At 42.6% G+C, this 21,738-nt stretch overlaps 10 protein-coding genes across 10 annotated transcripts; 7 read left to right on the forward strand and 3 right to left on the reverse strand.

The window, feature by feature from the left end:
- The first annotated feature begins 883 nt into the window (after positions 1 to 883).
- BYT42DRAFT_588741 (guanylate kinase) lies at positions 884 to 1,852 on the forward strand. The gene is made up of 3 exons (XM_051570293.1): positions 884 to 1,025; positions 1,110 to 1,241; positions 1,311 to 1,852. The coding sequence occupies exons 1-3, from the start codon at positions 911 to 913 to the stop codon at positions 1,634 to 1,636; spliced, it is 573 nt and encodes a 190-aa protein (XP_051418670.1). The 5' UTR covers positions 884 to 910; the 3' UTR covers positions 1,637 to 1,852.
- Positions 1,853 to 2,121: 269 nt separating this feature from the next.
- On the forward strand, positions 2,122 to 4,267 carry BYT42DRAFT_588746 (chromatin remodelling complex Rsc7/Swp82 subunit-domain-containing protein). The gene is made up of 4 exons (XM_051570294.1): positions 2,122 to 2,309; positions 2,397 to 2,675; positions 2,741 to 3,515; positions 3,587 to 4,267. Exons 1-4 carry the CDS (start codon positions 2,300 to 2,302, stop codon positions 3,870 to 3,872), a joined length of 1,350 nt encoding a protein of 449 aa, XP_051418671.1. The 5' UTR covers positions 2,122 to 2,299; the 3' UTR covers positions 3,873 to 4,267.
- Positions 4,268 to 4,929: 662 nt separating this feature from the next.
- On the forward strand, positions 4,930 to 6,253 carry BYT42DRAFT_595979 (uncharacterized protein; the record flags this gene model as incomplete). The annotated part of the gene is made up of 5 exons (XM_051570898.1): positions 4,930 to 5,152; positions 5,228 to 5,404; positions 5,476 to 5,784; positions 5,850 to 5,993; positions 6,054 to 6,253. 5 exons carry the CDS (start codon positions 4,930 to 4,932, stop codon positions 6,251 to 6,253), a joined length of 1,053 nt encoding a protein of 350 aa, XP_051418672.1.
- A 164-nt stretch (positions 6,254 to 6,417) lies between these two features.
- Positions 6,418 to 7,313, reverse strand: BYT42DRAFT_152364 (uncharacterized protein). Its single transcript, XM_051562297.1, has one exon. It carries the CDS (start codon positions 6,908 to 6,910, stop codon positions 6,581 to 6,583), a length of 330 nt encoding a protein of 109 aa, XP_051418673.1. The 5' UTR covers positions 6,911 to 7,313; the 3' UTR covers positions 6,418 to 6,580.
- A 3-nt stretch (positions 7,314 to 7,316) lies between these two features.
- Positions 7,317 to 9,674, forward strand: BYT42DRAFT_588755 (uncharacterized protein). Its single transcript, XM_051570295.1, has 9 exons — positions 7,317 to 7,353; positions 7,416 to 7,549; positions 7,629 to 7,698; positions 7,752 to 7,947; positions 8,106 to 8,567; positions 8,633 to 8,715; positions 8,785 to 8,897; positions 8,976 to 9,188; positions 9,270 to 9,674. The coding sequence occupies exons 2-9, from the start codon at positions 7,421 to 7,423 to the stop codon at positions 9,489 to 9,491; spliced, it is 1,488 nt and encodes a 495-aa protein (XP_051418674.1). The 5' UTR covers positions 7,317 to 7,353; positions 7,416 to 7,420; the 3' UTR covers positions 9,492 to 9,674.
- BYT42DRAFT_588764 (Stub1 protein) lies at positions 9,621 to 11,508 on the reverse strand. The gene is made up of 13 exons (XM_051570296.1): positions 11,444 to 11,508; positions 11,308 to 11,369; positions 11,190 to 11,246; positions 11,060 to 11,123; positions 10,971 to 10,987; positions 10,856 to 10,895; positions 10,777 to 10,797; positions 10,637 to 10,713; positions 10,431 to 10,580; positions 10,300 to 10,356; positions 10,169 to 10,241; positions 9,928 to 10,089; positions 9,621 to 9,864 (listed from the first exon to the last, which is right to left on the reverse strand). Exons 1-13 carry the CDS (start codon positions 11,478 to 11,480, stop codon positions 9,857 to 9,859), a joined length of 825 nt encoding a protein of 274 aa, XP_051418675.1. The 5' UTR covers positions 11,481 to 11,508; the 3' UTR covers positions 9,621 to 9,856.
- Positions 11,509 to 11,989: 481 nt separating this feature from the next.
- On the forward strand, positions 11,990 to 14,016 carry BYT42DRAFT_588768 (putative phosphatase regulatory subunit-domain-containing protein). The gene has a single exon (XM_051570297.1). The coding sequence runs from the start codon at positions 12,420 to 12,422 to the stop codon at positions 13,857 to 13,859; it is 1,440 nt and encodes a 479-aa protein (XP_051418676.1). The 5' UTR covers positions 11,990 to 12,419; the 3' UTR covers positions 13,860 to 14,016.
- Positions 14,017 to 14,303: 287 nt separating this feature from the next.
- Positions 14,304 to 16,379, forward strand: BYT42DRAFT_540679 (uncharacterized protein). The gene is made up of 2 exons (XM_051565545.1): positions 14,304 to 14,599; positions 14,685 to 16,379. The coding sequence occupies exons 1-2, from the start codon at positions 14,477 to 14,479 to the stop codon at positions 16,215 to 16,217; spliced, it is 1,656 nt and encodes a 551-aa protein (XP_051418677.1). The 5' UTR covers positions 14,304 to 14,476; the 3' UTR covers positions 16,218 to 16,379.
- A 1,899-nt stretch (positions 16,380 to 18,278) lies between these two features.
- Positions 18,279 to 19,379, forward strand: BYT42DRAFT_588773 (uncharacterized protein). Its single transcript, XM_051570298.1, has one exon. The coding sequence runs from the start codon at positions 18,311 to 18,313 to the stop codon at positions 19,046 to 19,048; it is 738 nt and encodes a 245-aa protein (XP_051418678.1). The 5' UTR covers positions 18,279 to 18,310; the 3' UTR covers positions 19,049 to 19,379.
- A 1,925-nt stretch (positions 19,380 to 21,304) lies between these two features.
- On the reverse strand, positions 21,305 to 21,728 carry BYT42DRAFT_152531 (uncharacterized protein). The gene has a single exon (XM_051562298.1). The coding sequence runs from the start codon at positions 21,664 to 21,666 to the stop codon at positions 21,379 to 21,381; it is 288 nt and encodes a 95-aa protein (XP_051418679.1). The 5' UTR covers positions 21,667 to 21,728; the 3' UTR covers positions 21,305 to 21,378.
- Between the last annotated feature and the right edge of the window lie 10 nt (positions 21,729 to 21,738).

Genomic DNA, 21,738 nt, shown 5'->3' on the forward strand with positions numbered 1-21,738 from the left:
TATCATCAACCACTTTTCTTCAAAAAGAGCTCTACTCACATTTTTATTCGAAAAACGACGATACTCTGTTTGACCACAACTGGTGCAAACGGCATCTTGCTGCTGATTGTTTCGCCTATTATCGTGAAAGTGGGCAGCGAGGCATGGTTGAAAGATGAAAAAAAGGTTTAACAGGTCTTGATAACTTAGTGTAGATCATGTGATTTACAAAATCGCTAATTTCCCAAAAATTTTAATTATGTAGACTAGTAGCGCCTGTTGATCTTAAAGATCACAAAGTTATGCTCTTTCGGTCTGTAATTTGTTGTTAATCTGAGGCTAGTGGGAATAGTAGCTGATTAAAGATGCGTTTGGAATGGGATGCTCCATTTGCAATATTCAGAACTCCGCACTCGAATTTGTGTATCCAAAGGTCTCGCTTGATGGTACTCTAATCTTTTGTCAATAAGCGTTAGCGCGCATAACTCCCAAACATTTTAATAAGGTTGAGATATTTTTTACCCTCATTATTACTACTAGTTTCATTATGAAATTGAGCCTTTTGGTAATAAGAAAGATTCCAGACCCGTGGCGACATTGGTTACCCTCCGGCAATGAAAATAAAAATTAGCCCAGCAGTGAGCTGAACACGATAGATCTATCGAAGTGTAGTGCGTAGATAGATGGGCAACTGCAGATGTACAAGTTGTAGTCGTGTACACGACAATACGTTTTGATAGTCAGACTTTTGACAGATTTCCCCTTTCCTGTTGATGCTGGTTTGTTTCAATCTGTTATGTGATTGGTTGAAAATAAATGCGTTTTTTTTTTTTTTTTTCAGATCCGCCTTGGCTGTCAAACGCTGGGGCTGGCCTCCAAAATTCTTCTTTTTTTTTTTTTTGCACGTCTCCTACTTGTTTTCTGTTCAGGCATGCAGACTCTCGCCAAGATTTTCGTCATCTCCGGCCCTTCAGGCACCGGCAAATCTACGCTTTTGAAGCGACTGTTTGCCGATTACCCTGAAAACTTTGGCTTCACCGTTTCTCGTAAGTGTTCTACTTCCCTTCGTTATCAGCATCAGGTTGAAGGATTATCGTTTTAACGTTATCTCATTCTTTGACGATGGGCAGACACTACTCGCTCCATGCGTCCCGGTGAAGTTAATGGCAAGGATTATTATTTCGTGGAAAAGGATGTCATGATTAAAGAAGTGGCTGAGGGCAAGTTTGTCGAAAGTGCCACTTTTGCTGGCAATATGTATGGTAATTATGACAGTAGCATAAAAAAAAAGAGACAATAGGTAAACTGATTTTATCTCTGTCTATAATAAGGTACTTCGATCATGGCTATTGAGCATGTGCTGGAAACTGGAAAGACGGTGATTCTCGATATTGATATGCAAGGTGTCAAGGCTATGAAGCAAACCGCATTCAAACCTCGCTACATCTTCATCAAGCCTCCGTCCTTGGAAGTCTTGGAACAACGTTTGCGCGGTCGTGGTACCGAAACTGAGGAAAAGGTTCAAGCGCGTCTCAGCGCTTGCAAACAGGAACTCGAATATGCCGCGACTCCTGGCGCTTATGATCACATCATCGTTAATGATTCACTGGAAGAAGCTTACAAGAAGCTGAAGGAGGCCATCTTTGTGCAACCCTAAGTCAACTGTCTCTCTTTATTCTATCCTCTCTTCTGTTTTGATAATAGTTAATTAGACTTTGCAATAAATCATGTACCTAGATCATCCGCGGGCTACTTTAAAGTAGTCGATCGGCGTCCTATATAGAATCGGCAAAGGAACCAAAGATGCAGTATGGAGAGCACTTTTGGTAACACAAAAGATAAGGGCAATAAATATTGATAAAATGCTTTTTACGCACGATGTGAGTAATTGTCTAGGAAACGCGTGGAATCGAAGACATAACAGAGGCACTAGAGAACTTTAATGCGTTTGGGGAAGAATCACTGTTTCGTTTAAAGTAGCGCTTCTTCGCCCCCCAAAAATTAGTATACACCAAATCTATTCAGCGAGTAAAGACGCTTGCGAGTAAAGAAACAGTGGACTTTCTCAAAGTAATATAGCCAAATGGCGAGGATAATCTGCAATACAACATAATAGCTTAAGAAACCAACCAAAAATGATAACGCACTGGTTTCTCTGACGATCGTTGCAATGGGCCCGATCTAGGTGTTCACGTGACTTTTTGAGAATTTCTTTCTGCAGGGCGGGGGGCCAAGAAATTTCAGATGCAAGCACGATTTTTTTCAAAGAGTGCCTTTGCAGGGATTGCCCACTGGACAAGCAAAAAGAAAAAAACACAAAATGCCCAAAGGTGAGCGGCTGTTCTCTCTCTTTTGATTGAACAGTAATTCCTAATGGATATTAGTGGTGAGACACTCAGTAACTCCCAAACGTAAAGGACGACCGAAAAAGAAAACTCGAGCTGGCAGCCGCGACGTCGAAAACGTAGAACTGGACGATGTAGAATACTTTGAGGAAGACAGTGACCGTTCGTTTGATGAAGACGATCCATATACGAACGATGACGATGCTTTTACCGGTCGTAAAAGAGGCCGCCCAAAGGGTCACTCCCATAAAGACGACAAAGTCAAAAAGATGCCACTCATGTCAGAAGTGGAAAGCGATCATGACGAATATGGAGACCAGAAAATCGATCATTGTGGCAATCTGTTGGAGGGTAAAAAACACTGTAGTATGAATGTACAGCTTTTGGTCCTTTTGCTAACAGTGCGTACCGCGTAGGACGACAATACCGTGTTCCGACCTTTACGTTGCCGGACCGAGATGGCATGCGATTCATGTTTTCCAAAGACCCTGCCGCATTATTGGGTTTTCGTGACAGTTTCGTGTTTCTAAAAAAGAATCCCAAGTTGGTCAAGGTGTATGTAACCGACAGTGACAAAGGATTCCTGGTGGAGAATGGATTATTACGATCTACGTTTCGTACCCGTGAAGTATCGGTGGTGACAGCTCGTTCCGTCTTTAAACAGTTTGGTCATCGTGTTGTGAAAAAAGGACGACGTGGTCGCGATGATTACTATTACACGGGTGAAGTAACAGAAGATGACGCGCTCGATGCGCAAGATCCATCCGAAGACGAGTCCAAGGAACAACACGAGAAGACGACGTGGTCGCCTTTTATCATTAGCGGAAGAAACAATATCACCAGTCGACGGACGACAAGACTCGCGGATCCGGTCACTGATATGAATTTCATGTACCACGTCGCGCTGAATCTACGCGATTTTAATGCGCATCTCAATGATTACCGGCGGGACAATTCAACCTTTTATGATATCCACACCAACGTTTATCAAATACCCGCCTCCAAACAGCCACTTAAAACTCTCTATGTCCCGGACGATAAAAAGAAAAAGCCACCCGTTTCCAAAGCAGAAGACAAACCATCCGCCTCTCTAGAGACAGCTCAACAAGCCACGACAGCCGTCTCGGCTCCAAATGATCAAGACACCGTTAATCATCCATCGGACAAAGGAATCGCCGCGTCCAACTCGATGTATGTGAAGGAAAAGCCGCCGGATTTTTCCTCGGGGATCCGCATGCAAATCTAACTGTCATTGATGATAGACCGCCCAAGCCAATGACTGCTACAACGGATGCTACGGTTGCAACCACAGGGTTTGTTCCTGGTAATGCACCTGCTGGATCCACCACTGCTGGCATGGCGATGCCCCCCACCAACGATGTAAGGAAAATGATGGCGGACAACCCAGCAGCAGCACAACAAATGTACTATCAAATGGCCATGGGCGGCGGACGCCCGACAGGATACATGCCTTCACCAATGGCGCAGCAGTTTCCACAAAACCAAGCCGGTTCCAAATCATATCCATACATACCACCTCAACAATAAAAAACAAAACAAAAAAGCTCAATTTCATAACGATACGAGATCATGTCCCTGCGCGCAAATTGAGTTATCAAAAAACGGAGTTGGAACCTTTTTGGATTGGCACCGTTCACGTGTATTGCTTTGTGTACCCACACTCAACTCATCAAGATGCGAGTTTTCGAAGCAGCATTCTAAAAAAGTGGGGTGATGTGTCATAGGTGTATGTTTATGTGAGTGAATTAAAAAAAAAAAGAGAAGATGGTTTCAGGCTGCAGCTGTCAATAAGCGAAAGGAGAAAAATAGAGTTTGTGAATTTGATGGAATCCAGATAAGGCAGTCGCTGATAGTTGTACGATTGACCAATGGATAGAAAGCAATTATTGGTTTTTATTTTTTATTTTTTCAATTCCGGTTCATTCACGCTATAGTTTTTCTGAGTGAGTGGAAAAAAAAAAGCTTGGAGTCAGTTGTTTTAGATCATGACGGAACCATCGGTACGGCACAAGGCTTCTCACCCGGCCATGTCAGTACGGTCATCGTCAGACACACGACTTGGATCCAATGGTTGGCTGAATCACAGTCATCGCAACGACAGTTCCACGAGTACGCTTACGATGAGTCAAACATACAGCGAAGACAGGCAGGTGTCTTTTAGCTAGTAACAAAGAAAGTGGCAGTTTGAACGCTAGGACTAAATAGACACAGTGGCCCTGAACGTCCCGAATCCCCTACGCTTCCGCCAGATACCCATCCCGGAGACGCTATTGGTCACTCGGTGTCGACCCCTACCTCGCCCCTTCGAGGATCTTATCACAGTAACATTATCAATGAAGTTCAATCTTCAGTGTCTTCGGGTAAAGATTCATTCTATCGTACCTCGACTCAATTTTTTCCGTTTGTAATTAACAAGAATGTAGCCTCCTTTGCCAGCGGACAACGATCGATGAATTATGATCGAAGCCCTCGTACGAACGCGCCAATGCCGTCCCCGTCCACGTCCCGGTTTCAAGGGTCATCGAGCTTCCGCTCCCAGCCGTCGGGCCACAGTTCGACCGGGAGATCGAAGCGGTCACCGGCCATGACCGATCAAATGGCAGCAGCCATCGAACTCGGTACTTCCAATATCAACATTGCTCCTGCCCCAGCTGCCGGCATGTACTGGTCTCGCGCAGTGACCTACGGACGTACCCCTTCGCGACCCATGCGAGCTCACACGGCAAATCTCGTTGGCGAAATGCTCTACGTGTTCGGTGGGTGTGACGTGAAAACCTGCTTTAATACTTTATATATTCTCGATATGGGTAAAAATCTTCGAAAAAAAAAATGCTGGCAGATGGATAAAAGCAGGACACTAAAGTGCCGAGATTCCTCAACAGATACTTTGACGTGGTCCAAACCACGTACCTCTGGTGAGATCCCTCCTCCTTGTCGTGCCCATTCTTGTACCGTCGTCCAACGGGATTTGGGATCCGGTCGAAGATCTTACTCATTGTACGTTTTTGGAGGTGGCGATGGTCCTAATTATTTCAATGATTTGTATATCCTCAACACAGGTAAAAAAAAAAAAAAATGAACCAGCTTACACAAAATTTATAGTTTTTAATACTCATCAATGCATGGTTAGAAACGCTGACATGGAGCAAGCCTCCTGTGGAAGGTTTGCCACCATCACCTCGTCGAGCCCACACAACCTGTCTGTGGAACGATAAAATCATTGTAGTGGGCGGAGGGGATGGTGCGCGCGCATTGGCGGATGTCCATATGCTCGATCTCTCGGATCCGAAAAAGCTGCGTTGGAGCGAACTCCATCCCTCAGGCACACCACCGATTGCACGAGGTTATCACACCAGTAACTTGGTCAAGAATAAACTCGTGGTGTACGGTGGCAGTGACGGTCATGAATGCTTTAGCGATGTCCATATTCTTGATTTGGGTAAAGTAGTATTAATCCTTTACAAAAGCGTTTCGCTCACTCCAAAACTGTGGCCTTTTGATTAGCGACGGAGCGTTGGACGCAAGTTGATCTTGATCGGGTCGTCCCTCGTTTGGCCCACACCGCTACCCAAGTAGGATCATATGTATTTGCCATTGGCGGGCACGATGGAAGTCGATATTCCAACGATGTATTATTACTTAACCTCGGTAAGTCGGGATTAATCAATAGCGTACCATCTATTCGGATAACTGACTGCGCTCCACCAGTGACCATGAGTTGGGAATCACGTAAAGTATACGGTAATGCTCCTAATCCTCGAGGCTACCATACCACGGTACTGCATGATTCTCGCCTGTATGTTCTGGGAGGATACGACGGCAAAAATATCTTTGATGACTTGTATATCCTCGAGCTAAGCGCATGCGCCTATCTCCCACAGATCACCAACTTTGACATAGACGTATAAATTTTATATAACTCTTTTTTGATTTCTTTTGTTCTTTCTCTTTCGTTTGCTAATACAACTGTTATATCCCTTTTTTCATCCATTTGGCTGTTTAAATGTTTGTACTCCATATTCGATGACATGTGGAGTAGAATTTACTGACATGGCTTTTTCAGACGGGGCCAAAAAGAAAAAAAGAAGGCGAAAGTGTGCAAGAAGACATTGTGTATTTGTTTTTGTATAGGAATTGATGCAGCGAAATGAATCAGTGGGCTTGTTTATGAATACTATTGGCTGAAAAAAACGAAGATATTCAGCGCTAGGACCGATCTGGGTATGACATTAAAGTTATACTTGCTTTAGCTTTTTGTTAGCGTGGTCTCCTTCAGCTGCAGCGGCTCGTGCTTTTGCCGATTTTTCATCAAGAGTGTTTGAATTGATATATTCTTCCTCGTCCTCGTTCTCTTCTTCTTCTTCATCCTCTTCTACAGTAGTTGGATCCAGGGTTTCATTGTTGGTGGCCATGAGCTGCGTAAGGTATTGATTAATGTCGCGTTGGATAGACGTAATGGCTCCGGTCAAAGGGTCCACCGGTGATCCCGTGGTCGCAGCAATGGATGATTCGAATGTCTTTGTATCGCCTTGCGGTGAGGTATACGTCGCTTTGATAAGTGTCATTGTTGGGCAAAAAACAGCTGGTGAACGCAAAAGCTGCTGCCAAGCTCCCACATTCGCTCTATGGAAAGATTTGACAGTCACTGCCGTCGCTCACTAACTGGCTGCCCTTCAACATGGCAGTGCATACAGTAGTCGTTCTCCGAAGCCGAACTCTTTTATCAAATGTAATTTCCCATAAAGTACCAAACCATCACAGTGTCCTTTGACAAGGCACTTTATTACTGTTGCGTGCGATACCAAAGACAAGACAGAAAAAAGAGGTTCACATAGTGAGGGAGTGAGGGAGTGAGCGAAACATGGTTTGTGTCATGATTGACTTTGAGGAATTTCTATTTTGGGGGACCGGCGTACGAAAAAAAAATAGAAACATTAAAGTAGCCAGCTTTTTCGAACTTGTTGGTTTTTTTCCCCTTCTTCTCCACACTTCATCTCGTCCTTTTCTGGTGAGTCATCTCGCTTGGTCGCGTGCACCAAATACTTCTTTATACTTAACGAGTTATGTTAGTCACCATGTCACGCTTTGTTCGCTCTTCCAAATATCGTCACGTTTACGGTACTTGTGCCAAGCGAGACTTTTGCTACGATAATTTGCGTGTCAGCGCCAACGCTTGGGATACCAATTTGGTCAAAGTGAATCCGGTGAGTGTTTCTTGGTAACAATGAAAAGAGCGAAAAATAAGAGACGAATAAACTCATGCAAAAAATTGGATGGTGGTAGCTGTTTTTGTCAGTGAATTGGCAAGCTTCGGGTGGTGGTGCTTTCGCAGTAGTACCCCTATCCAATGTCGGTAAGTGACTTGATGTTGGTGGATCGGCTTTTTCTCCTGAACTGGGTAAAAAGGTAAACTTCCGGAAAACTATCCTCTGTACAGAGGTCATACCGCGCCGGTGCTCGATACCGATTTCAATCCTTTCAACGATTACGTGGTGGCTTCCGGTTCTGAGGATACCAAGATCATGATCTGGACGATCCCGGAAACGTACGATGAAGATCTTGAATTTGTTGCACCCGTGTCCAAGTTGTCAGGTCATGGAAGGTAAAAACACACGAGCCATCAGGCATGTCCCGTTGCCTGTACTCCTTTTTTTTTTGTTCTTCATTTATTACCATTTTTAGCTTTTTACTAACATGGAAGTGTTTTCTTGGGGTATTTTTTTTTTTTTTTTTTTTTTTTTTTTACTTGGGTTAATGCAGAAAAGTCGGGCAAGTTCTCTTTCACCCTGTGGCAGAAAATGTGCTTGCCTCATCCAGTGCGGATTTGACCATTAAGCTTTGGGATATCGAAAAGGGCCAAGAAAAGCAGGAAATTACAGGTCATACCGAGATTATTCAATCCTTGGCATGGAACTACAATGGTTCTTTATTGGCTACGACTTGTCGCGACAAGCGTCTACGCATTTTCGATGTCCGAAGCAACAAGATCGTACAAGAAGGTCCAGGTCATCAAGGTATCAAGGGCTCACGTGTCGTCTGGCTTGGCGATACCGATCGTCTGGCCACCACCGGTTTCTCCAAAATGAGCGATCGTCAACTGTACCTCTGGGATGCCAACGATCTTGCCAAACCTTTGAAAACTGAATTCATCGACACCTCTTCCGGTATATTGATGCCGTTCTACGATGCCGATACCAAGATGCTTTACATTTCTGGCAAGGGGTAAGTGGTGAAAAAGAAATTTTTCAATGATCTCTGAAGACGTATATCTTATACCCTATCGGTAGTGACGGCAACATCCGTTACTACGAGTATGAAAACGACGCCTTCTTTTTCTTGTCGGAGTATAAATCGGGCGAGAGTCAGCGTGGTAAGTAGATGAACGGCGGGCATTTTTGTTGGATGGGCATAGTTTGACGGTCTTTCTTTCCACAAAAAGGTATGGGTTTCTTGCCCAAGCGTTCGGTGAATGTGAGCGAATGCGAAGTGGCTCGCGCTTACAAGGTTGGCAATACATTGATCGAACCCATCTCCTTTACCGTACCTCGAAGGGTAAGCGCGTCAAACACACAAAAAAAAAAAACCAAGTTTTTAACGTCGATTTTAACCTGTGATGAAATATCATGATAGTCCGATGCTTTCCAATCCGATATTTATCCTCCAGCCATTGGCGATGAGCCTGCTCTTACTGCTGACGAGTGGTTTGAGGGTAAGGATGCCAATCCCAAGACCATTGATCTCGAGGCAGGCTTTACGGTGAAGGAGAAGAAAGAATTTGCTCCTTCAGCTCCTGTGGAAGAATCCAAGACCCCGGAAACGGCTTCTCCTAAGAATGAAAAGGATGTAAGTTTACCTTTATCTTGTCCGTCAAGGTGGCTGTTGTTGAGTGCTCGATGGTAACCTATTCATCCCATCTGTTTTTAGTATCAAAATGCGTACCATGAACTTCGAAAAGAGAATGAGGATTTGAAGGGCACTCTGTCGCAGAGAGATGTAAAGATCCGAGTGCTTGAACTTGAGATTGAAAAGTTGCAACAGCAAATTGCTGAAGCCAAGCTGACAAAGGAGGATCCCAAACCCAACGGATCAGCAGAAGAAGCTACCAAGGCGGAATCTGAAGAAAAAGAAAGCAACGATGACGAATGAACGAAAGCATAGCGCCAAGGTTGGAAAACCGATAACAACGAGATTTTTTGGTCCTGCAGGTAGTTAGCAAGGGAGTTTTGAAATCTTCCCTTAGATCGACTATTATTGGTTTTGTCGTATTTATGTGTATTTGTCTTTTTTTTTTATTTTCTTTTTTCCCTATTTTTTTTTTTTTTTGGTGGCAATAAATCAGATAAAAAAAGATACATGGCGAATGAGTCGATGAGTGCATGCTTGAAATTTGCAAAACGAAAAAAGCTTGAGCAAAAATGATGGAAGCCAGTCCAGCAGACTGATGTTCTATGTATCTCTACAGCACACGAAAGCGAGTGAGCTGTGAACCAATCTTAAACCAGTAGATGGAATTAGTAATCTAGAATAATTTGAATGTGAGTGATGAACCGGGAAGCCGTCCGTTTTTCAATGAGAAGCTTACCCGCGGCCCAGCCGTTTTCTTTCAAAAAGTCTTCGATGGCTTCCCTTAGTGACAGATTAGGAATAAGTTGGTCTTCTTTGCAAGGTCTTCGCGTAATGGGATCAAAATGACCGTTTCTTGCAAAATGATCCAGTAAGGATTGTCGTTCATAGGTGATACCGTCTGTAGGGAAGTTCGGGATTTAGAAATCGGAACATGGTATTCACTACGCGCAACCAAGATTTTTTTTTTTTTTTTTTACCTGGTGTGAACACCGGATCATGCATGATATTAAATGAAATTTTGTCAAGGTATGCATCGGGAATCTCTCTTCGCTGTGGCCACCTCATTAGTACAGTTCTGCATGCCTACACTAAAATACCTATCACATACCATCAGGTTCTCTTTGGAGTGTTCAAACACGGTTTGGATTTTGGAAAGACGTTCATCCTATTCAAAAAAGATGGTCCGCGGTCAGACGAGGAGAGGCGCAAACATATTAGACGTTGGTGGCAGCAGCATACCCGATAGTACTTTAGTTCGTCTTTCTTTTCCTCATCATCCTCGGCTACATTTTTGAGTTCTCGATCGTGTTCCGCTATCACCAAGCCTTTCACATATCTCAACAATTCCGACTCTTTTTCTAAGCGGACAGCTTCGGCATCGTCCCATTTCTAACCCGGGTTGAGAGATGAAGTTAAAAAAAAATGAGGTGGTTGGCTTATCTTACCTTTTTGCGAGCCAATAACAGCGCTTGTAAGATGTCATTGATGTACTTTACTTTTTGCTCCCTTGCCTTTTCGTAAGCTTCAACAAAAACCCTCCAATTTTTAGACCATGTGCGCGTATTGAATGTCCACTTTAGCTTACCGATGTTTAATTTATTGAGGGCTTAAGAGGGATTAGTCAATATACACAGGAACGTTTTATACTTTTTGAACAAACCTACCTTCGGTATATTGCTTTTTCTCCGTCAGTGCCTGACCGAGCTACCATTGATTCCATATATAAAAAAAGATGAACAAAGGCAACCATGTCATGATACCAAAAAAATGTCGGCCTACCAAATAATAAGCTTTCACTGCAGATCGAATAAAAAAAAATCAGAGTCCCTTTGAAGACTGCAACAATACCGAGTTTGGTATGGAATTACCTGTAGAGTCATCCAAACTAATGGCTTTACGGGCATCGCTAATGACATTATCCAATTGGCCCAACTAAACGAAAAAAGTTGAGTTCAAGAAGCGCTTGGAAAACGAAGGACAAGATAAGTCATAGCTTACCTTGGAGTAACAAAGTGCACGGTTGGTGTAGTAGACACGTTCTTCGGAATCTTTGATCTTTTTTTTTAGGCCAAATATTTTAGCAAGACTCGATACTGGTTCAGTGGGCAATGCTTACAATGGCGGTAGAATACTCTTTAATAGCGTCCTCGTAACGATGTTCAGCAAATAGCTTATTTCCTATTTATTTGGTGACCGAGTTCAAAAGGCTATTCATATACCCTAATGTACGTGTCAAAAAAGGACAATTTTACCTAACAATTTATGCTGTTCGGCTTCAGGTTTAGGCATTTTGGAGTTGTATGATAAAGTAAGGTCACTGTCCTGCTGCCCTTTTTTTTCTTTTTTTTTTTGACTGTGACGCCGTGTCCGCCCTCCCTGCCCAATAAGCAAGCCGTATCACCGAGAAGCATCATATTATTCATCATCATTGATTTTTTTTTTCCATTGTATTCCAAGAACAATCTTGACATGGTCTTTCTTTCTTACATAGCTCTTTGTTTTCATCACCATCGAGTCATTATCCTTGTGGTCTATTCAAGACTGTATACAAGCAACCATCCAGCGGTGTACTTGGAATATTTAGACAATGGGTCAAATGACTCACTTTATATTTACAGCTTATCAAGGTCACCTATTATGGTTAGCTGCGTTTTTTTATCGGCTTGACCGCAAAGGATAAGGCTGCCATTTTTTTTACTTCATTCTTTGCAGTGATAATAATGCGATGGTTACGATCGTCATTGGCTATGGTTTATTTATTTTCGACCCAAGATGGTTTCAAAATAGCTCTCCATTGGGGGCACACAAGTGACAAGAAACAAGAGTTTCCAACGGCTTCCAGCTCTCGAACACTCGCATGTTCATGAGCAAAAAAGAGAGAAAAAGGTTATCAGAAGTGTGGGATGGTTGGAAGGAAATTTCTGCAGAGAACAAAAACGGAATACGGTAAAAAATTGGATAAAAAAAAGACTTCTACCAGTTTCCATATTTGGAAGGTCCATGTTCAAATTGAGAAATGGAGTGATGCCATGATGAGACAACCCTCCCCCCCTTCTTTCTGTGAGCATATAAAATAGAACTAAACCCCATATTTTTTTTCTGTATATTTTTTTTCACCCACAGCTCATCCATCTTTCACCCAACTTTAAACGGTGGTTGTTTCATATCATCTGTTTTTTCTTTCTTTCTGCCCAACTTTATCCGTTTGAAGGGGATCAGTTTTCGTCAATGTCTTTTACCATATTTCCACGTCATCGTCGATACGGTCCTTCCACTTGGTCCAACAGTAGCAGTGGCACGTCATCCCCGTCCGATGGCGAAGATCTTTCCCCCATCCATGACGAAGATCTGCCCATCAATATCACACCGTCCGATACACCCGTCGAAAGTGCGTCTTCTCCCGTCACCGACGAAAGCGACGGTGTTCCCGCCGTTCATCATTCGCCGCAGAAAAAACCGTCCGTGTCACCTCACGTCAAGGAAGGCGTGGCCAAGACATTGCAGAAAGAAATTGAACTGCTTCCCAAGCGATTGCTGAAATCGTCTTTGAGATGCACGCAATCCGCGCCCTCCACCCCGACCCATGCAAAATCGGTTAAATTTGATCCCGTGGCTTTGGAGCGCATTTTATTTTTTCAGAAGACGCAGATGCCTTCGGAGCTAAAGTCGGATGCCTCGGCTCCCATGTTTCGTTTGCAATATGTGAACTGGCCACCTCGCGAAACCACCGATTACTATGCGAAGAACGTCGTGGTGGACAAGAATTTCAAGGTTCAAAATGACAATGCCATCAAAGGCACCGTTCACGTGCGAAATTTGGCCTACGAAAAACATGTCGCGGTTCGGTACACGCTCGATTGTTGGCAGAGTTATCACGACACGAAAGCCGACTACGAAGGTCCTGCGGGCGGTACTTTCAAAGGATTCGACACGTTTGTGTTCAAGCTGGACCTTGATACATCCAAGCTGGCCGATCGAGGCCACGTAAGAGGCACCGTTGATTTCGCGGTGCGATACACGATCCACGGCCAAGATCATTGGGAAAACAATGACGGAGGCGATTACGAAATTAAAATTCTCGCCAATGCTGTCAACCAATCTGACGGCTGGGAAAAAGCATCGAAAAAGGAAATATTCAGTGAAGAATTGCCAGACACAGAACCCGTACGTAAACAGCCCCTTCTCGCAAACCGCTATGATTTCGGGCAATCATTATCCAAAGCCAAGAGAACGACCTCCCCTTCCTTTTATTACCAGCGTGCGATACCATCCTCCACAGCGGCCACCGACATCCCCTCCTCCCCGCGAACAACACCTTCCACCACCACAACAGTATCACAGACCGAAACACCCAACGCAGCATCCACCGTTCCAGCCACCTCTACATCCACATCATTTCCATCTTCATTTCCGTCGTCATCTTCTGCTCCTGCTCCTGCTCCTGCTCCTGCTACAAAAGCCGAGGTGGTCAATGCGATTGTCAATCGTTCGATACCGATTTCTTCCCCTTCTGCATTCACGTCTGCGCCTGCCAGCCCCACGTTCTCGTCCTTTGGATTATCCAGTTCCCCTCTCGATGTCAACTCACCTTCCTACATGGACCTTGTCAACAAGTACTGTTTCTTTGGAGCCGGTCACACAGGGTCGCCCATGCCTATCAATGGTTAAGAATGCCTTCCAATTCAATCTCCAAAGGCCGCATTACAATTGTAGATAGATAAAACTAGCCAAACAAAACAAAGAAATTAACTTGATTTGTAAACCTTGATCTCTCTTTTTTATATTTCTCTTTGCATTAAAAAACCTTCAGTGACTTTTTAAAAGCCATGCTCTGAAGTGTAAAGCTTTGATTGAAAATCTTCTTCCTCTTTCCAGGTTGGTGCTACAACGAATACACATTTTAGGCCCAATTTGATGCGATCAACATCAATGCCAAGTTCAATGATGCGGTGTTTTCAGGCACCGCCGGATTTCACGGTGCCTTCCGTGTTAGAAATAAAGCAGAATTAATAACAAAAGAAAAAAGGAATAAAGCAGTTTCCCACACATAATGACATGCATCACCACTAAATCAATGCAAAGTGTTGCATTGAAATGGCAAGCCGGATCTTTCGGTGGTCGGCCACTGAAAAAAAAATGTTGTGACTCATGAAAGTCACTCATAATGAGTACGATTCCCCGATCTCTAAATAGGGAAATTAAAAAAATTAGAGGTGGCAACCCTTATTTGTTTCTGTTTTTTTTTTTATCGTATCTCGAGTTCTTTTATTTTATTTTTTTGCATCATGACCGGCCTTTATATGTTAGATTATGGTGCCGGCAATGTTCGCAGTTTGGTCAATGCCGTCAACCGCTTGGGCTATGACATTCAGTTTGTCAAGGAACCCGCCGACATTCTTAAAGCTGAAGTACGTTGTATTAGCCAGATCAGATCGACTGAAACAGGAATGCTCTGATCTGATCCTTTTTTACTTAATCGTTGTCACATAATAGAAACTGATCTTTCCCGGTGTGGGTGCCTTTGGTCATGCCATGGAAGCATTGAACATCAAGGGGTATGCTGAGCCACTCAAGCAATACATTGCTTCAGGCCGTCCTTTTATGGGCATTTGTGTTGGCATGCAAACCTTGTTTGAAGGTTCCGACGAAAGTCCAATTCCCGGTCTCGGTGTGATTCCCGGCATCACCAAACGATTCAATCAGGACATCAAAGCCGTTCCTCACATGGGTTGGAATGCTGCCCAACTCGCCAAATACCAGATGGAAGAGGACGGTCAAAGCGTTTACTACAACATCGATGATGATTCCGTCTACTATTTCGTTCATTCTTTTGCCGCCCCTTACGACGAAAAGAACAAAGAATGGGTCTTGTCAACCACCCAGTACGGCGATGAAATTTTCATTAGTTCCGTGCAAAAGGGCAACGTCTTTGCTACGCAGTTCCACCCCGAAAAGAGTGGTTACGCCGGCTTGCGTGTGCTCAAATCCTTCTTGGATGGCACCGGCATTGTCGATGACAGCAAGATCCAATTGAAGAATCCTCGCGAATACTCGCAAGACCGATTCACCAAACGTATCATTGCTTGCTTGGATGTGCGTACCAACGACAATGGTGATTTAGTCGTCACCAAGGGCGACCAGTACGATGTGCGTGAAAAGACGGCCGAGGGCAACGATGTACGCAACCTTGGCAAACCCGTCGACCTTGCACGCCGATACTTTGAAGAGGGAGCGGACGAAGTTACGTTTTTGAACATTACCAGTTTCCGCAACTGTCCTTTAGGTGATTTGCCCATGTTGGAGGTTTTGAAACGTACCTCGGAAACCGTGTTTGTTCCCTTGACGATTGGTGGCGGTATTCGTGATGTGGTGGATCCCGATGGCACCGTTCATCCTGCTTTCGAAGTCGCCGGCGAATACTTCCGATCCGGAGCTGACAAGGTCTCCATCGGCAGTGACGCCGTCTATGCCACCGAAAAATACCTCGCCAACGGTGGCCAAAAGGATGGCACTTCCGCCATTGAAACTATTGCCAAGGCTTACGGTGCACAAGCCGTGGTGATTTCCGTCGATCCTCGTCGTGTGTATGTCAAGGATCCCAAAGATACCACGCATCACACCCTCAAGATCAGCCAACCGGGTCCCAACGGCGAAGAGTACTGCTGGTACCAATGTACCGTCAAAGGCGGTCGCGAAGGACGAGATATCGATGTTCATCAGTTGGTCACTTCATGCCAGGCTTTGGGGGCCGGAGAAATCTTGCTCAACTGTATGGACCGCGACGGCACCAACTCCGGTTATGAACTCGAATTATTAAACTCGGTCAAGAGCGTCGTCAGCATTCCTGTGATTGCTTCCAGCGGTGCAGGCAACGTGGGCCATTTTGAACAAGTCTTTGAAGAAACCAAGGTCGAAGCCGCCTTAGCTGCTGGTATTTTCCATCGACGAGAAGTGCCAATCCAAGATGTCAAAGATCATTTAAACAAGGTTGGAGTAGCCGTTAGACCCATTGATGATAAACTGTAAATTCCATACATTGTCCCCAGTCATTTTTTTTTACTTTTCATCTCACATATTCATCAGATAAAAATATAAAGTATACACCAGCGTATATATTCACATCTTGTTTGAATAAAAAACAATTAATGTTTCCAGCATCGCTGATCTTGCTTGGCGGGGATACAAAACAGGAAAAATAGCGGCAACACCCGCGAAATGGTAATTTTAAAACTCCGTCATTTTGAAATCTCGAAATCAACTTATTCGCGTACAAGAAGAACAAAAAAATGAATTTTTTATATATAAAAAACAAAAAAGATGGAAGGTACTTGTGAACAATTTTTCTATAAAATAAAGAGATCGATAATTTTTAATTTTATGATAGAGAATGATGTCAAATCTTTAAACGTTGATTATGAAAAAGAAAATAATAAAATCAATATTAGTTTTTGTAAAGACGGTCAGAAATTTGAAGATCAATATGTACTTCCAAAACGAAGAAATAAAAGAATAAAAGATCGATCAAATAATATACCTACACCTACAACGACAGACAATGAATATAGTGATAATGAAATAAACAATGTAAATGATAACAATATAAAGAACAATTTAAATATAAAACGATGATACTAAAAATTCTATTGATCCTGGCAATGATAACGGACAAAATAATGAACAAAATGAAAATTTTAAAAGTAAAAGAAACTTAACACAGGCTAATACACCTGATTTAAATAAAAAAAAATATAAAGTTGATATATGTACTGCTACTATGGATAAAGATATAATTGATCACCTTAGAGGTTGGGAAAAGTATGAGAATGATGATGATGATGATGATGATGATGATGATGATAGCAATAATGAATATGAAAAAGATGGATTTTGTTTGAAATTACTATATAATTTATTAGTGTATGAAAAGAAACTTTTTACAGAAAACATCATAGCTAAACTTCAAAAAGTAGAAATTATATTTGATAGAATAAAAGCTATTTTTATTGATTTCGGGTTTTCGTTTGATATAAATTATGATGTACAGTGACAGTTTTTAACATCTCAAATAAATGATCATCATATCTTTTTCTAAAAGCTAATTCTAAAAAGTACAAGGCATACAATTCAGAGTTTTTTCTGATATTAGGTATATATTTCCTTAAATGCATCCAAAATCCTTCGATCGTATTTGTGTGTATTGTAGGGTTTTCTGCATCAACAAAATATTTTGAATGATCGACTGAGTGGTGGTGGTATCCCATCGTTTTTAAGTTGGTATAAGACTTCATTTGTCGGTTATAATAGTTGTTTCTGGGTGAACGTATTGTTGAATTATTAGTAACAGCGTTTTTGCTTGTCGATCAGGAACAGGTATAAGGAAAATTAGATTTGATTTCCTTTGGTGACCACCGAGTATCCATATATGTTTCTTGTATCTTTTATGGCTTGCAGTACTGATCTTTGTTCTTCCCATACAGCATTCATCAATCTCGACAATTTCGTCTTTTCCACCGATTTTGTTTCTAGATATCTGTGTTGTCTAATATCCATAGTCTTAACGTGTTTTTAATCTTCGTATATAATCTTGTAACTGTAACTTCATCGATCCCCATTTGTTTTGATACTTTTGTAGGAGATGGATCTAAGAGAAGATAAAATCAGATTTATGACATAATATGTATAATGGAATGTACAAACCGATTATCCATTGTCGTAAAAGCTCCACAATTTGAATAGGCCTTAAATTTGATTTTTCAAATAATGTCTCAGAATAGATCCCTTTCCTGACATTATCTGTATAACAGAAGTATCTGTGTCGTTCATAATATTTTCCAATGGATAATTGTTTTTACAAATGGGGCACATAAACTGCTTGATAATATAATGATTTTGTAGATAAATAATAGCTTGTTCATCGTTATATAATGTTCTATAGAGTGCCTCATTTGATTTGACATTTTTTGAAAGAAACAGGATGAAAAAGAGTTACCGAAATTGCCTGTTTGTAAAGATGCGGAGTTTAAACTATATTTTTGCGTAACTTACCAATACACGGTTCTTGCCAAAATAGCCACTCTGCCTGTGCCCCCCAGATTGACTTGCGTTTTTTGTCTTTCCTCATGGCAAAGATGGCAAAGGCGGAAAAAGCGACAAAGACTGCGACAAAGACGACAAAGACAAAGACTAAAAATAAAGAAAAAGGCGCTTCGGATGATAAAAGCAATGCACTTGTCCGATTCCCGAAACTGATGCCCAAATCGTCGTTGCAGGTCACCGAATTGGAGCCGCATCAAATTTATCTCATTCACGATTTTTTCACCGGCAAAGAATGCGAACAGCTTATCAGCTATTTTGATATTCATCTGCCTTTGCAGCAAGTGCCTACCATTCCAAAGCCGGGCGAAGCATTTCGAAGTAACGATCGTCAGTCGTTTGTCAATGAAGAGTTGGCACAACAGCTTTGGAAGGCGGGACTTCAACAAGCATGTGAACACCCGGGTATCACGACGGTGTCGTTGCCACGACGTCCGGCCGGGCTCAATTCCAATTTGAGGATATATCGATATCGCCCACAGCAGCGGTTTGAATGTCATTATGATGACAGCGTGCAAGATAAAACGACGGGCTTATGGACGGATTGGACCCTGCTGATCTATCTCAATGGCGATATGAAAGGAGGTGAAACCGTCTTTTACAAATCCGTGACCAAAAAGCGTAAAAGTGATCCCATCATCGTACGACCGGAGCGTGGACTCGCTCTACTGCATCGCCACGGACAGCATTGTTTATTACACGAAGCATTGGAGGTCACTCAGGGAGCTAAATGGGTGCTTCGAAGTGATGTGCTCATTGGCTGAATCGGATCTGCATGCTTATCGATTCTCTTGCAGAAAAGCATGATGTGACATGTAGAATAAAACTATTTGGATCAAAAAAAGTATTTCGCTTGCTGCTGCAGCTCATCACGCTACTATTCCCGTCGCATGACACGTCTGACAGATCGGTTTGAAGCAGGCAGCGAACACTGAACAAGATAGACCGAAATCAAGAATGGTGTCAGGTTTAGAAAAATACCATTTGTTGTACGGGCCGAATTCATGAAATTGGTCAAACGGTAAAAATAAATGATACAGAATGTGTTACCAGCAGGAAAAAATGAGTTGATCAAAAGAAAACAGCGAAGAGTGGGCGAGTTTCTTGCTGAAACACAAAGTGCCACTATGCCAATTGTATCGGAACGTGGCGCTAGTAATTAAAGCAAATATAGAAAAAGGTCGATGTTCCAGGAATAGAAGTGGCGCTTGCTTTGTTTGTAGCCATTGTAGCCTTGCATTTTACCTCGTTTTGTACAAGGTGTAAGCAACTCTACTAATTTGTGGACATTACCGCATCATGACGGTAAAATAAGCTTCCACTGCGGATTGTGCCTGTGTAACAATTGCTGGAAGCATGGATCAGCAAAATGGCACGATAATCAATGGTTGCGGCCTCACGCTCCAAGAAAAAAGTGACTCATCGTGATAAAAGTGACCTTCATGGCTAGATATCATTTTTTTTTCACATCACTAGATACTCTATGGAACTGTATAATAATATGGTGGTTGAAAATTCTCCAAATAGAACGCAAAGGTGGCGTTCCACCCAAGGGGTACAATCGACTTGTATACTGTTTCATAAGTTTGTCACCTCCCAAACAGCATATTGCACCAACTTGGACCCTTTTTTTTGGTAGCTTGAGCCGCACTGACTATTCACGGCGCGCCTGGCGACATGTCTCAATGCCAGTTCAAAAGAATGCCTCTTTTTTTTTTGAAAACAATGAAAAGCCCGCCAAAAAGCGGCTGTGGCGGCAACAGAATAGTACAATCATTAACAATGATGCATACCGAAATCCAGAATTTATACGTGGCAACACTGTTTGCCACAAAAAAAAGTAAAAGGTCTCTCAATACCGTCTTACACCATGAAGCGTTTATCCACTTGGCCCCTGTGCCACTGGAAACCCGACTTTCTTTATCTTCTGTATTTCCATGCATCGCGTGCAACCACATTGTACCCATTCTTTTTGTTGTGCGTTATTTTTCTCGGTTTTACGGTTGGTCTGTTCGCAATGTGCTTTAAATCGATCAATGTGAACGGGTCAGCGATTGGAAGAGTACTGAGCCAATATAAGATGTGTATTCTCATGACGATGATAAAGAAGGCTGTACGTAGAGCGTCTACTGGCTTGAACTGGTGTCTCACTATTATAGAATGGGCGCTGCAATGCTTTTAATATGGATCAAGACTTGCGTACGATAAAATGGATGCTAATGCGGGCCATGGTAGATATCGGCCAATATTTCCAGTCTCTTTCTCCCTCTTTTGGTAAAGAATGAGCACAGCTGCTTGCAGTATTACGATTTATGAGCCAAAATTCAGTTTCTTTTGATATTATTGCAACGTGGCGCATGCTGATAAGGATATCGAAAAGTTTGCTGGGAGGAGACGGCGATTAACGTAAACGACTGTTATTGGATGAAGAACCAAGGTTTGAGCAAGCTTGAGCCCAAGCGCACCCTGACAGAGTTGAAACCACTTGCAGTGAACATTGGAAATACGCTTGCGCGCTTCCGTCCATCTTTTTTTCATCCAACATTCTCACGAATGACGGAGCGTAGATGGGGCAAGGCATAATGACATAATGGTTCACGTTATGGAAGCTAACCGAAATTTTTCAATGGCCAAGTGAGTTCTCTAAAGAACCTGGTTGCAAAAAATGGTGTCCAAGAAGGTTGGTGTTTACCGTGGATAAACCCTCTAACAAAAGCTATGGGCCGCTGAAGATGAGAAAAACCGCATGCGCTACAAGACATGATCTGCAAATCATCATGCTCTTATTTTTTTGTTAGAGGTTGCCTCGTCCGGTTACCATGGTAAAGCGGCCGAGCCTTTTTTTTTTTTCCTTTCAAACTCTATTCGAGAATTGTGTTACTTTTCGACGATTTATGGACAATGTTATGATTGCTTAACCTGTTTTTTTATCGCTCGAGGTATCACCAAACTGTGTCATTTGTAATTGAAAATGCACAAGTAAACTTTAACGTAGCAATAATAGAAAGATTTCATTTGTTACTATGCTGAAACGCAAGGGTATGTAGCCACACGATCATCTGCTCGCATGGTGCAACAATGAACCTAACCGATCTCACTCGCCGCTCCAAAAAAAAAAAAGCGAAAATCTGTTCAAGCTTTTCCAGACTTGGCCGTTACTGGAACAAGTGTAAAAATAAAAATAAAAAAAAAGACTAGCATCGATTATGCGAGGAAAAAAAATGGAATTCCAGATATGACGCGAAGCAGGCGACACTAAGCACGGGTAGGATGGATTGAACATTGGGCAAAAAAAAAAAAGCATCAAGGCCACGGTTGAAACTCCTTGAGTGCAGGTAATTGAACAGCTGACAAAAGTTACAGACAGGGAGAAAGGTATCATCACGAGTATTATCGCGCATAGCTTAGGGGAAACTTTTTTTTTTCTCGTGGAATGGGTTACCCCTCGTCCTTT

This window comes from Radiomyces spectabilis, assembly GCF_025331425.1.
Source record: "Radiomyces spectabilis strain NRRL 2753 chromosome Unknown BYT42scaffold_17, whole genome shotgun sequence".
Taxonomy (NCBI): Eukaryota; Fungi; Mucoromycota; class Mucoromycetes; order Mucorales; family Radiomycetaceae; genus Radiomyces; species Radiomyces spectabilis.

What these genes read in the sequence shown, in the direction of transcription:
- BYT42DRAFT_152531 (XM_051562298.1), bottom strand. Translation starts at nt 21,666, where the DNA reads ATGATACCTTTCTCCCTGTCTGTAACTTTTGTCAGCTGTTCAATTACC.
- BYT42DRAFT_540679 (XM_051565545.1), top strand. Translation starts at nt 14,477, where the DNA reads ATGACCGGCCTTTATATGTTAGATTATGGTGCCGGCAATGTTCGCAGT. An exon ending in CCGACATTCTTAAAGCTGAA is followed by an intron (nt 14,600 to 14,684) that starts GTACGTTGTATT and finishes GTCACATAATAG; the next exon opens with AAACTGATCTTTCCCGGTGT.
- BYT42DRAFT_588764 (XM_051570296.1), bottom strand. Translation starts at nt 11,480, where the DNA reads ATGCCTAAACCTGAAGCCGAACAGCATAAATTGTTAG. An exon ending in CGAACAGCATAAATTGTTAG is followed by an intron (nt 11,370 to 11,443) that starts GTAAAATTGTCC and finishes CCAAATAAATAG; the next exon opens with GAAATAAGCTATTTGCTGAA. An exon ending in GTGCACTTTGTTACTCCAAG is followed by an intron (nt 11,124 to 11,189) that starts GTAAGCTATGAC and finishes TTTTTCGTTTAG; the next exon opens with TTGGGCCAATTGGATAATGT.
- BYT42DRAFT_588746 (XM_051570294.1), top strand. An exon ending in TTGTGGCAATCTGTTGGAGG is followed by an intron (nt 2,676 to 2,740) that starts GTAAAAAACACT and finishes CGTACCGCGTAG; the next exon opens with GACGACAATACCGTGTTCCG. An exon ending in ATCGCCGCGTCCAACTCGAT is followed by an intron (nt 3,516 to 3,586) that starts GTATGTGAAGGA and finishes CATTGATGATAG; the next exon opens with ACCGCCCAAGCCAATGACTG.
- BYT42DRAFT_588755 (XM_051570295.1), top strand. Translation starts at nt 7,421, where the DNA reads ATGTCACGCTTTGTTCGCTCTTCCAAATATCGTCACGTTTACGGTACT. An exon ending in AGTACCCCTATCCAATGTCG is followed by an intron (nt 7,699 to 7,751) that starts GTAAGTGACTTG and finishes CTGGGTAAAAAG; the next exon opens with GTAAACTTCCGGAAAACTAT. An exon ending in AAGTTGTCAGGTCATGGAAG is followed by an intron (nt 7,948 to 8,105) that starts GTAAAAACACAC and finishes GGGTTAATGCAG; the next exon opens with AAAAGTCGGGCAAGTTCTCT.
- BYT42DRAFT_588741 (XM_051570293.1), top strand. Translation starts at nt 911, where the DNA reads ATGCAGACTCTCGCCAAGATTTTCGTCATCTCCGGCCCTTCAGGCACC. An exon ending in CTTTGGCTTCACCGTTTCTC is followed by an intron (nt 1,026 to 1,109) that starts GTAAGTGTTCTA and finishes GACGATGGGCAG; the next exon opens with ACACTACTCGCTCCATGCGT. An exon ending in TTTTGCTGGCAATATGTATG is followed by an intron (nt 1,242 to 1,310) that starts GTAATTATGACA and finishes GTCTATAATAAG; the next exon opens with GTACTTCGATCATGGCTATT.
- BYT42DRAFT_152364 (XM_051562297.1), bottom strand. Translation starts at nt 6,910, where the DNA reads ATGACACTTATCAAAGCGACGTATACCTCACCGCAAGGCGATACAAAG.
- BYT42DRAFT_588768 (XM_051570297.1), top strand. Translation starts at nt 12,420, where the DNA reads ATGTCTTTTACCATATTTCCACGTCATCGTCGATACGGTCCTTCCACT.
- BYT42DRAFT_588773 (XM_051570298.1), top strand. Translation starts at nt 18,311, where the DNA reads ATGGCAAAGATGGCAAAGGCGGAAAAAGCGACAAAGACTGCGACAAAG.